Here is a 12,132-nt window from a genome sequence, read left to right as displayed (position 1 = left end):
ATAACTTTTTAAGCAGATCATTAACCCATCCACTCAAATTCTGTTCAACCCGTCCGTTACCACCTACAAAATAAATATAAAATACTTAAATTCAGCTCAATCCATCTGTTAAACCGCTTAACATCTAAAAATAAACGTAACATACATAATACTAGGGCCTAGAAGCACTTTCCCTTTGACCCAATAACCAATCAAATTCAGCTCAATCCGTCCATTAACACCTAAAAATAGACGTAATATTAGGGTCTAGAAGCACTTTCCCTTTGACCAAATAACGCGAAAAAAATGGCATTTACGTAAATAATCCAAACAATAAGGTCAAAAACATGAAGTGAAATGCGAGGCAGAAAATAGCCAGGTGGATTAGTTATAAAAATGGGTTACTATAACACTCTATTATCCTTACCACCCAGATTCCCTTCTTTCTCTCTTCCTTTTTATTTTTTTGTCCTCTCCAAAAAAATTAAAATTGATTTTTTTTTAAAAAAACAAAATTTTATTTACAAACCCTAAAATTGTTGCAAATCTTATATATATATTTGGTTTGGGTTTGTAGTCTTTTTGTTAATATTTTTTATTAACACTTTTGTATGCATTTTGTTTGTTATTATTCTCTAGAAGTTTCTCCGTGCAGAAACAAGAGAAAAAGGTTTGTGTTCTTTATTATTTTTTCTACACACTTACAAAAATTGTTTTATTTGTAATTTGATCTAGATTAGAATTATTTTTTGCTGTTTTTTTTTTAAACTACTGTTATACATTACAGAAAAAAGGTTCGTGTTATTTATTTGTTTTGTTGATATGTATTAAGAATGATTTCGGCATATTTTTTTGTAGTCTTTTTGTTAATATTTTTTTACCACTTGTTATACACATTTTGTGTTAACTTGTGTTGTTTATTTTGTTCCTTTATCCACTCAAATTGTTGGATTTGTTTTGTTGATCTGGATGATATAATGCAGATGAAAAAATGTAGTATATTTTAATGAAATTCGTAGTCTCGAGCTTGCAATCTTTTGCTAATATATATATTTTTTTACATTGTTATATATTTGTATAGTGTTTTTTTGATATGTTTTGTTGATCTGGGTTAGAATGATTTAATCGTATTTATTTGTAAGGTGTACGGGGAAAGGAATGCTTGTTTTTGTAAATTTGAGCTGAATGTGGAGACATGAAGTTTTTGATTTTTATGGCTTTTTTGAGATTCAGATCTGTTTTGTTTGCTGTAGTGCATGTTTGAATTTTTTTTTTCTAGGTGTTGTAAAGATCTTTTATTTGGTTTTGAGGAATTTATGTTCAAATATTTATATTCATTACAAATTGAATGAAGTTTGTCAGTCATGTAGTTTTCAATCTCAATTTGGAAATCAGTTCCTTGTTTTTTTTCTCTTGGAAATAAGCTCAGATGTTTAGAAATTCGTAAAAAAGGTTATACTATTAAGTTACAAATTTTTTTTTTTTTTTTTCAAAACTAAGGATATCTAAAAATTGTGGTGAAAATATACAACATTTCTTGGCATTCTTGTTCTCAAATTTGTGAAATTGTGCTGCGGGTTTAATCTGTAGAAACGTGCTGATAAATGGGACTAATAATATTTAATTAGTTTTGTAAGGTTTATTTGGTGAAATTTCAAATTTTAACCTGAAAGGCTGAAACTTTTTTGTTGATTTGGGGGGTATGGTTTATGAGTTTGAGCTAAGGGTCTTTTGGAAACAGTTTCTCTATCTCCACGAGGTTGGGGTAAGGTGTGTGTACACTCTATCCCAGTGTCGGACCCAGGATTTAGGGGTCGTGGGTGCCCTGGGAGGTCCGAACACAAATATTGACGCTGAAAGCTTTAAAGTTCCGCCTGAAAACTAAAGCACCCATCTATTTTCTTGGTTTATTGGGTGCTTTTTTAGACCTTATACCAATTTTAATACCTTTGTTATATAATTTTACCTAGTCTACGTCGGATTTAAGAGGTGTCAGGGCACCCAAAAATTAGCTTTAGGTCTGCCCTTGCTCTGTCCTCCCTAGACCCCACTTGCGGGAATATACTGGGTATGTTGTTGTTGTTGTTGTTGGGTTTTGGTTAATTCCAATCAAAGCTGTTTCTGCTGGCTGCAAACTGTTAATTTCATTAAAACCATTACAAAAATTCAAGCTTTTTTTATTTTTCAGCTGATAGTTAAAAGGAATTTTAGATTCTTGAAATTCTTTGGCTTATTTGGATATACAGTGATATGTTACTTATGTTTATGGCAGGAAGAACAGTGTCACTCTTTGATCTGTTTTGGTGTTCGTTTTGAATCCATATGCAATAAAATTTGAACGAAGGGAGACTCAACTTGATTGTATACAATATTTTGATCGTGATGGCCGCGGCTGCTACTTGCGCATTCTTCCCTACTGGTAATCCACCTTCTGATTCCGGAGCAAAATCGTCTGGAAATTTAGGAGGAGGAAGTGTTCCTGGAAGTATAGATGCACGGGGGCTTAATAATGTTAAGAAGCCTGCTTTTGGGAGCCTGCAAGCTAAGGCTAATGCACAAGCTCCACCTAAGGTGAATGGAACAAAAGTAGGCGTTATGGATGGGTTCAAGACCGACGATGAGGTGATATCTTCACATCATCCAAGGACCTTTATCAACCAGTTACCTGATTGGAGCATGCTCCTCGCCGCCATCACAACGATTTTTTTGGCTGCTGAGAAGCAATGGATGATGCTTGATTGGAAGCCTAAGCGTCCTGATATGCTCGTTGATCCATTCGGATTAGGAAAAATTGTGGAAGATGGCTTTATTTTCCGTCAAAATTTCAGCATCAGGTCCTATGAAATAGGGGCTGATAGGACTGCGTCTATAGAAACAATGATGAATCATTTACAGGTATTCGACGTTTTTATTTCCATTTGATAAAGAAATTTTTGACTTGAACTTGTAAAAGCATATTGTTTTGATACCTTAACGTGCTTGAGTTGGTTTTGCAGGAAACGGCTCTTAACCATGTCAAGAGTGCGGGACTCATGCATGGTGGGTTTGGATCAACTCCAGAAATGTCCAAAAGAAATTTGATCTGGGTCGTTACTAAAATGCAAGTTGTGCTGGACCGTTATCCTACTTGGTAAGTTTCTTCTTGTACATGGATGAGATTGTTACAATATTGTATTGGATAAGTTTGTTGAGGTGTACTAGAAAGGGTTAAGCAGAAGTTCACCAGCTTTTGGAATTGTCTTTGTTGATCAATGTTTGACTCGAGATCGAGTATCATACCCAAGAATTTGTAAATTTTGTTTAATAAAAACTTCTTGAATCGCACATCGCTGGAACGTGCTCAACCTTAAGCATGTAGTCATTTAGTTTGTTTTTCAGAACTTCTATAATTAGCTTATTTTGAAAAGTATTTTTCTTTAAAGTGCTTTTTTTAAAAAAAAAATTCTTTTGGTGAGAAATGCTTTTTTTTTTAAAAAAATTCTTTTGGTGAGAAACAATGTGTTTGGCTAATCAATTTAAGAAACACTTTTGAGCAACAATTAGTGTTTGGCCGAACTTTTAAAAAATGCTTCTACGTGTATTTTCTCCGAAGGGCATTTCAAAATAGTGAAGTTACCTATACCCAAGGGTGTGCCTAGTAGTCAATGAAGTGGTTGAGAATCATGAGGTCTCTGGTTCAAATCCAAATAGAGACAAAAATACTAGGTAATTTCTTCCATCTATTTTGGTGTTGGTGGATAAAGTTACCTGGTAGCTGGTGTTGATGGGAGGTGCCAAGTATCCCATGAAATTAGTCTACATGCACAAAAGTTGGCCTGAACACGACGGTTATTAATAAAGAAAGTAAAATTGCCTTTCTCCCCAAAAAAAAACCTTTGGGGAAAAACTACTTCTTAAGCTTTTGAAAAACAACTTCTCTTACTCCCTAAAAAGAAGGAAAAAGAAGGAGAGCCTTGGAGTAACTGGTAAAGTTGCTGCCATGTGACCTTCAAGCCTTGGAAACAGCCTTTGGCAGAAATGAGGTCATGGGTTCAAGCCTTTGAAATAGCCTCTGGCAGAAATGCAAGGTAAGGCTGCGTACGATACACCCTTGTGGTGGGGCCTTCTCCGAACACCGTGCATAGCGGTAGCTTTAGTGCACCGGGCTGCTTTTTTTTCTTACTCCCTAAAAGCACTTATTTTCTTCACAAAGCTCGGCCAAACCACTCCACTTTCTTAAAAATAAGTACTTAAAAAAAGTAAGCACTTTTGGCCTTCTAAAAGCTTGGCTAAACAAGATATTAAAGTCTTTTCTTAGCATTTTGCTATTGTGTGATATGAGGAATCATTTCAATAAATTGAACTTAATTTGGTTCCCTTATGTTAACATTAGTCAACTCTTAGGAACATGATCAATTTAAATGGGAAAATTTTGTTTTACTTAATCAGAAATCTCTCAATCTCTTTTAGGTGCCAAGTGACCTCCTTTCTTGATTGTTTTGCTCATTTTCCATCTAGCTACTAAGCATTAATTTCCTTGTTGTGAATTACAGTTTTCGACTATCCATAGGAGAAATATTATGTCGTCTTACATTTGTTCTATGAAGGGTAACTTGAAGTAACTGGTAAAGTTACTGCCATGTGACCAGGAGGTCATGGGTTATATATATGCCTTGGAAACAGCCTCTTGCAGAAATGCAGGGTAAGATTGCGTACAATAGATCCTTGTGGTCCGGCTCTTCCCCGGAAACCGCATATAGAGCGCACCACTAGGCAGGCTGCCCTTTTCTATCATTTGTCGTTTATTTCAAGATTTGAGATTGTATAAGTCAAGATTTGGAACGTATTTTGGATCTGTTGGGAATTATTCTTTATTGTTCCTACTGATCTCCCTATTGATATTTAAAACACTGCGTGCACAGTTTCTTCGACATGTGAAAAGATGAATATGGGGATCCTTTGACTGATATCTTTTTTCACAGGGGTGATGTTGTTCAAGTAGACACTTGGGTAGCTGCATCAGGTAAAAATGGTATGCGCAGAGATTGGCTCATCCGAGATAGTACTACAGGCGATGTATTAATGAGAGCTTCCAGGTAGGGGCATTATTGTTTATGTAATCTACTTCAATTTGGTTAAAATTTTTTGAAGCAATGATCAGTTATATTCGATTATGTAAAATGATCTTATCATTCCTACTTAGGCTTGTCTCCATGTGGTTGAAACCTTCTCTTTGGATTTGGTTGTTTTATGACCGTGTCAATAGCTCCTGATCTTGAAGGGGAGCCTTGGTGGAACTGGTAAAGTTGTTGCCGTGTGACCAAGAGGTCATGGGTTCAAGCCGTGGAAGCAACCTCTTGGTGAGGCTGCGTACAAATAGACCCTTGTGGTCCAGCCCTTCCCCGAACCCCGCGCACAACAGGAGCTTTAGTGTGTACCAGGCTGCCTTTTTTTCAAAAATTTTTTGGTAGCCAAGCCATGAAAAGCTTGATGATCTATTCATTGGTTCATATTTCTTTTGTTTCCATTTGCTTGCAGCCAATGGGTGATGATGAATAAGGAGACAAGGAGATTATCTAAAATACCAGACGAGGCTCGGGCTGAAATTGAAGGATATTTTGTTGATTCACCTCCTGTTATTGATGATGACAGCAGGAAGTTGCCAAAACTTGACGAGACAACAGCAGACTATACTCGAACTGGTTTAACTGTAAGTAGAATATTCGTCAATGGTAACTTTGTCGTATCTAAGCACATCATTTTTAATATCTTCTGATTTGTTGAAATTTACAGCCAAGATGGAGTGATTTAGATGTCAATCAGCATGTTAATAATGTCAAGTACATTGGCTGGATTCTTGAGGTAAAACCTTTGTCTTTTCCTCCTTTTGTCCAAAACAAAATTTTCTTCCCTGTTATTGCTTGTAATATATTATGGTTATGTTGCATGATATATGAGCTTAGGTTTCATCGTGTTCTCAAATTAACACAACCAATTTCCAATATTTATTGGATTTGCGGTGGTATTGGATATCCTGTCGTTTCAGAGAGAGCTGAAATACATAGAGTGATGTGTATATCTGGGAGGAGCCATTTCCATACTTATTAAGTTGTGAATTACTTGTCTACGTATGCGTCTGGATAAAAGAGATTTGTCATTTCTCTTGTGGATTCTGCACCAATGTAGCATAAAATGTGTTCATGTAGTTGAGCACAGTAATAAACGTTGTGTGGTGTATGAGCATGAGGCTTTTTTGTCAACCTAAAATAGGAAAAAGCTGAATGAACCCAACTTGACTGGCCTTAGTGCTCATTCTCCTTTCCGTTTGCATAAGCATAAATCATGTCATAATACTAGTAACAATTGAGCCAAGGGTCTAGTAACAGCCTCTCTACGTCCCATGGTAGTTAAGGTCTGTGTACAGCCATGCACACTATCCTCCCCAGACCCCGCTTTGAGGGATTACACTGGGTATGAAGTTGACTAAAGTGTTTAGAGGGTTTCAGAATTCCAAATTTCTCAGATCTAAAGGTGTACGTTAATAAACAAAATGTTCTCTCGAATGCTTCAAAATGTTGGTAGCATCATGTGATTTCGTCTTTGCTTAAAGGTGTTTTTGGCTGTCTGCAGAGTGCACCTATGCAAATACTCGAAGGGTGTGAGCTTGCTGCCATGACATTGGAATACCGCAGGGAGTGCAGAAGGGACAGCGTGCTGCAGTCTCTTACCTCTGTACTCGACAAGGAAGTTGGTGGTGACTTAACCAACTTTGGTCATGTTGAGTGTCAACATGTGCTTCGACTTGAAAATGGTGGAGAGGTTGTTAAGGGACGAACTGAATGGAGGCCGAAACTTATCAATGGAATTGGGAGCCTCGGCGGATTCCCAGCCTAAGTTCCCATTACTTCCAAGTGCTGCAAACTTGAAGTAACGTCAAACTTTCAATGCGCTATATGTCACAATCCGTCGTGAATCGTCCTATTTGTGCTCTTTTGATCTTCATATATTATATTCCCTCCTACATATATATATATATGTCCTCCCTATCTTTTCCTCATTTTTTTTCTTTTATTTCCCTTAGATATTAGTGAAATTATCAGTGTTTGTAAGTATAGTCCTTTGTGTCTAATGTCTTATATTCCCTAGCATTATTTCCCTATACTCCAAGAACTTCATTTTATCGTTTGTGCCCTTTACCTTGCTGGCAATTGAGTTTGGCCTAGAAAATGGCATTGCTGAATTGGACAGCAAATGGAACATTTTTTTATTTGTGGCAAATTCTTTATATCTGTAATGCATTATATTTGTTCTCATTGCCATGTGGTCATCTCATTTGTCAACAATTTAGTGTATGGAAGTTTCCTCTTTCTAGTAATGCAATATTGATCACGGAATTTTATTTTTTGAAAGATAGGCTTTTGGTGCGTATCGAAAGTATTCATAGAATTTGTGGTCTGAAATATGTCTTGTTACTTGTCGTTTGGTAGGGTGTATTAGTGATGGTATTATTTGATCTTTTGTATTGTACTAGCATTTTCATTTTATATATTAGTTATACATTGTATAATACACAATACAAGGGTTATTAATACGTGAATAAAAATGATTTGAAATAGAATTGCTTTTTAATACACCAAATTAAATAATGAATAAAAAATGATCCCAACAAATACTAATCTTATCATATTAATGTATTTTGGTAAAATGGCTCAATGGATTTCTGTACTGGGTTGGTTTTGTAAATTGAATATTTTTACTTACATGTTTGTCATCTGGACTCCTAAATTCACTAAAAATAGCATTTTAAATATATTTTTGGAGTGTAACACTCTCTCACGTCAGTTGTCATGTGTACCACGTTATCTGTCACATCATTTTCAAGTATTTCATGAAATTTCAAGTTATTTTTAAAATGCTACATGACAAATTAAATATTAAAATTAATTTAATTAAATATTTTTTTTAAATTATAAAAAAAATTAAATAATTATTTTTAAATTAAATATCCAAATAATTAAATTATAAAATGTCATTTGATTTATTTTTGCTCACAAATTAAATATTAAATTCATTTCAAATAATTAAAATTCTTCTTCAACTAATTTTAAAATAAATAAATAAATAAAAAGAAACCTCCCCCCACATCTTTTCTTCCTCTCTCTTCCCCCATTTCTTTCTTTTTGCTGTACTTCATTCTCCATTTCTTCTTCTTCATCTTTTTCATTCTTCTCCCTCATCTTCTCCTTTTTTGATAGAAATTATGTGTTGGTTTTGCAAGAGATGACTATGGCGGCGTGAATAATGCTTCAACCAAATTGTCAAAAAGAAATCTTCAAATTCGAGCAACTGTGGAGCGAATTATTTGTGTTTTTCTGCTCTTTTTTTTGATCTTTTCTTAAATGGATCATGGAGGATTTGTTTGTATTTTCTTTCTTGTAGAAATTGGGTTTGTTGGTTTAAGATAAAGATCAAAAAAGTAATTTTTGATTGATTTTGAAAATTTTAAGGATTTGAGGAAGTGGTGGAAAATGAGTAGTGTGAGTATGGAGGAGGATGATTCATCTTCAAAAATTAATCTTCCAGCAGATATATATTGGGAGATACTTGACAAATCAAAGTTTTTTCTTAGGAGCTGCACTTGTAGTGTTGAAATCTAAGTTTTTTCTTCTGCTATTGCTCCACACCAATTTGATGTTGTGAGCCAGAGATTGATGGTTCAACGAAGTGGAAATTCTAGTTGTGGTATTGTTGGATTGAAGTGTTATAACGGTGATGACCGGCGTTAATGTAGGGGGGAGGGCACTGCAGTGGTGCTGGTGGGTTTGGGGTGTTCATGGTGGAGGTGGCAGGTGAACGGAGAAATTATTGTTTTTGCTGATGTAGGTGGACGGCGTGGGGGGACGGGTTGACGGTGGTGGACGGCAGGGGGCGGGGCTCTGAGAGGTGGTGTGGGGGTTGGCTGGACGGGGTGGGGTGGGGGGTGGGGAAGGGGGAGCTTTTATTTTTTTTTATAAATTTATTATTTTTAATTTTTTAAAAATATTTTAATGTAAAAAAGATGGAGGGAGAAAAGTCCTTTTTTATTTATTTTTTTAATTTTAATGTTATTTTTATTTTTTAAAATTATTTTAATATAAAATTGATCAAAAATTAATTCCAACTCGCACCTCAAGCGAGTGATTACACTCTCTTTGTCCTATTCAGCTATTTCTGAAAGGATGTAAAATGTTGCTTTTTAGTGGATTCAGGGGTTTAGATGACAAATATATAAGTAGAAGTATTTAACGTATAAAATCGACATAGTACAAGGGTTTAGAAGAGTATTTTGTCATATATTTTATTTAATATTATTTTTATACGCTATACCAAAGGGAAAAAATATTAGGTGCTTTTGTTTCATTTGTCCAAATTTTAATAGATAGAATTACTTATCGTTTATGCTGGTGTAGCTAGTAGATATTTTGTCGAATTAGTTGAGAAGCAATTTTATTAGTTGGAACACTATGATTATAAAAAAAATGAAAAATTTAAAGAGTTTTTAAATACTGAAAGGTACAATTTGGAATGTACTAAAGAAATAACTCTAATAAATATAATAAATGATGTTTAAACATGCCTAATTATCGTGGGGAAGAATGATTCTCAATTAATTCCTTTTACAATGGGATCTTTTTGCATTTTTGTTGTGTCTTTTAGTGACAAAAGTCTCTTTATTGTTGGTGGGTGAGTATCTTTTTGCCAATCAAAGACGTACAACAACAACAAATCAAGTGTATTCCCACATAGTGAAATTTGGGGGGTAAGATGTACGCAACAGTTCATACAACTACTTTAGGAGAAGTAGAAAGGTTGTTTTCGATAGACCCCCGGCTCAAGATAAGGAGTAATAAACAGATACTTAATAAAGCATGGAACAAGATGTTATGACATAAATACGTCACCCACAAGGAATACTAAACAAAGAATAGTAAACATATTCGTAATAAAGCATGCAACAAAATGCTCTAGTAAAAATAATACATCTATCAAGTAATGTCCTAACCCAACAACTCAAACTGGCACTAACCTTCTACCCTAATCCGTGTCCTCCAGATCTTTCTATCTAGGGTCATGTCCTCAGTGAACTGTAACTGCTCTATGTCCCGCCTGATCACCTATCTCCAGTATTTCTTCGGCCTACCCCTACCCCGTCTGAAATCATCCAAAGCAAGCTTCTCACACCTACCAACCGGGGCATCCGTGCTCCTCCTTATCACATGCCCAAAACATCTCAATCGGACTTCTCGCATCTTGTCCTCCACTGAAGCCACTTTAACCTTTTCCCGAATAGTCTCATTTCGAACTCTATCACCTCTATTAAGCCCACACATCCAACGCAACATCCGTATTTTCGCTGCCTTCAATTTTTGAATGTGAGAGTTCTTGATTGGCCAACATTCCGTTCCATACAACATGGCCGGACGGATTGTCACCCTGCAGAATTTGTCTTTACCCCCGGGGCGAGCTTCAACAATCAAAGAAGTAATCGTGTTCAAATTTAATTCTTTTTCCTTTTAATTTATTTGACAATTTTTTTTTCATTCGTTTAAAAAAGAATAATTTTTTATTTTTAATAATTTTTTAATTTTAATTTTTCACATAAAATATGTAAGACACAAGATTAAAAAATATTTTAATATATTTGATATGCCTATAATTTAAGATCAGAATTTTTTTTTTTATTTAAACTTCGTACTAAGTTAAAATATATCAATCAATTTGAGAAGAAGTAACCAGTAGATAAGCATAATATTATACTCATGAAAGTGGAACCAAACTTTCAACTTTACAGGTAATTTTGTATTTAGAATAAGTTGTGGGAAGATGTACTTTGATAGTTGATGGATATTCTTTTTTAACTTTTTAACTTCACCTGCCAGTTATTTTTTTATTATTTGTCCTCCGTTATGGGCATCACATACAATTTCCTTAGAGGTCGTCTATACGTGGAATGAGATAAACAAAGTTATTTCATATAAATATTTTATCTGACTCTTTGTGTGAAATAATAATCTGATCATTTTAGTATAAATAATAACATAAATTTTTTTCGAGATTAACTAATACTTCAAACAAAATATAGGATAAAATTAAACTTAAATTTTATTCAAAATTAATATTTTTATCCCACGTACCAAACAATCTCTTACGGATTCAGAGATCGTTTGATAGAAGGGATAATAATAACTAATACCGAGATTAATTTAGAAGAAGAGCTTATTCCATATTTGGATGGGACAAAATTCATGGGATAACTCATTCAGGGATTATTCATTTCGGGATTGTAGTATTTTTCTTATTCCTCCTTGAGGGTGGGATAGTTAATTTCGGAGTAGCTAATGATCCCAAGATAACTAATCTTGAAATAACTAATCTCGGGATAACTTGTTTTCCAACCAAATGAATGTTATTTTTGTTGAGATTATAAATTATTAGATTTGTCATGATCCAAGTTCGTGACATGTATTGTTTGCGATTGAACAAACCTCATATACTTATCCTTTAGGTTATGCCATCGTTAAGCTCAAAAGTGTGAGTACCTTGTGAATTGTGAGCCCGTAAAGTTCTTTATTTTCCTCTTTTCATTTCAGCGTAACATTCGCCTATATATATATATATATATTAATATGTAGTGTTTCAATAGAAATTTATCGATCTAGAAGCATGTCAATCCTTCTATTCAGCCTCATTACATATTTCTTTTTCTAACTTCAACTACACATTCTCCAAATAGTTATTTAATATTTTTAGAGATTTTTCTTTTTCATCATTTAACCTTGCCTTTGTGAGGCCTTTCACATAGTTGATTTCAAAATCTGGGTTAAAAAACGAGGATTGTCGATGTTCAATCAAACAATAACTCTCTAAAGAATAACGTACATTTTATCTTTTTCAAACTTTACTGATAGAATTATACTAATTTTGTTATTAGTACTATTGTATTTTTTTCATAATTTGTTATTAATAAGATCTTAAATAAAGAAAACAAATTTTTCAACCTCTCAATTTAGAAATGAAAACCATTTAAAAGAAAGAGGCTTCTATTGTCAACTGACAAAATACTTTTGATTAAATTAATTTAGTCTTAAAAAAAAAGGGGATATGGAAATAAATGAGTGGTGGAGAAAAAAATGA

General features: G+C 34.2%; 1 protein-coding gene across 2 annotated transcripts; it reads left to right on the top strand.

Annotated features, from left to right (window-relative positions):
* Positions 1 to 363: 363 nt before the first annotated feature.
* LOC107841760 (palmitoyl-acyl carrier protein thioesterase, chloroplastic) lies at positions 364 to 7,367 on the top strand. 2 transcript variants are annotated; one of them, XM_016685596.2, is made up of 7 exons: positions 364 to 649; positions 2,252 to 2,874; positions 2,976 to 3,109; positions 4,941 to 5,054; positions 5,497 to 5,668; positions 5,752 to 5,820; positions 6,589 to 7,367. In XM_016685596.2, the coding sequence occupies exons 2-7, from the start codon at positions 2,362 to 2,364 to the stop codon at positions 6,850 to 6,852; spliced, it is 1,266 nt and encodes a 421-aa protein (XP_016541082.1). In that variant the 5' UTR covers positions 364 to 649; positions 2,252 to 2,361; the 3' UTR covers positions 6,853 to 7,367. The 2 variants fall into 2 exon arrangements, with proteins under 2 accessions (XP_016541082.1, NP_001311523.1); NM_001324594.1 differs by lacking the exon at positions 364 to 649 and having other exon boundaries at positions 2,362 to 2,874; positions 6,589 to 6,852.
* Positions 7,368 to 12,132: the final 4,765 nt, after the last annotated feature.

Source organism: Capsicum annuum, chromosome 9, assembly GCF_002878395.1.
Source record: "Capsicum annuum cultivar UCD-10X-F1 chromosome 9, UCD10Xv1.1, whole genome shotgun sequence".
Taxonomy (NCBI): Eukaryota; Viridiplantae; Streptophyta; class Magnoliopsida; order Solanales; family Solanaceae; genus Capsicum; species Capsicum annuum.
The sequence above is the reverse complement of the archived record's forward strand: the minus strand, read 5'-3'. Positions and strand labels throughout refer to the sequence as shown.

What these genes read in the sequence shown, in the direction of transcription:
- LOC107841760 (XM_016685596.2), top strand. Translation starts at nt 2,362, where the DNA reads ATGGCCGCGGCTGCTACTTGCGCATTCTTCCCTACTGGTAATCCACCT. An exon ending in CAATGATGAATCATTTACAG is followed by an intron (nt 2,875 to 2,975) that starts GTATTCGACGTT and finishes TTGGTTTTGCAG; the next exon opens with GAAACGGCTCTTAACCATGT. An exon ending in CTGGACCGTTATCCTACTTG is followed by an intron (nt 3,110 to 4,940) that starts GTAAGTTTCTTC and finishes CTTTTTTCACAG; the next exon opens with GGGTGATGTTGTTCAAGTAG.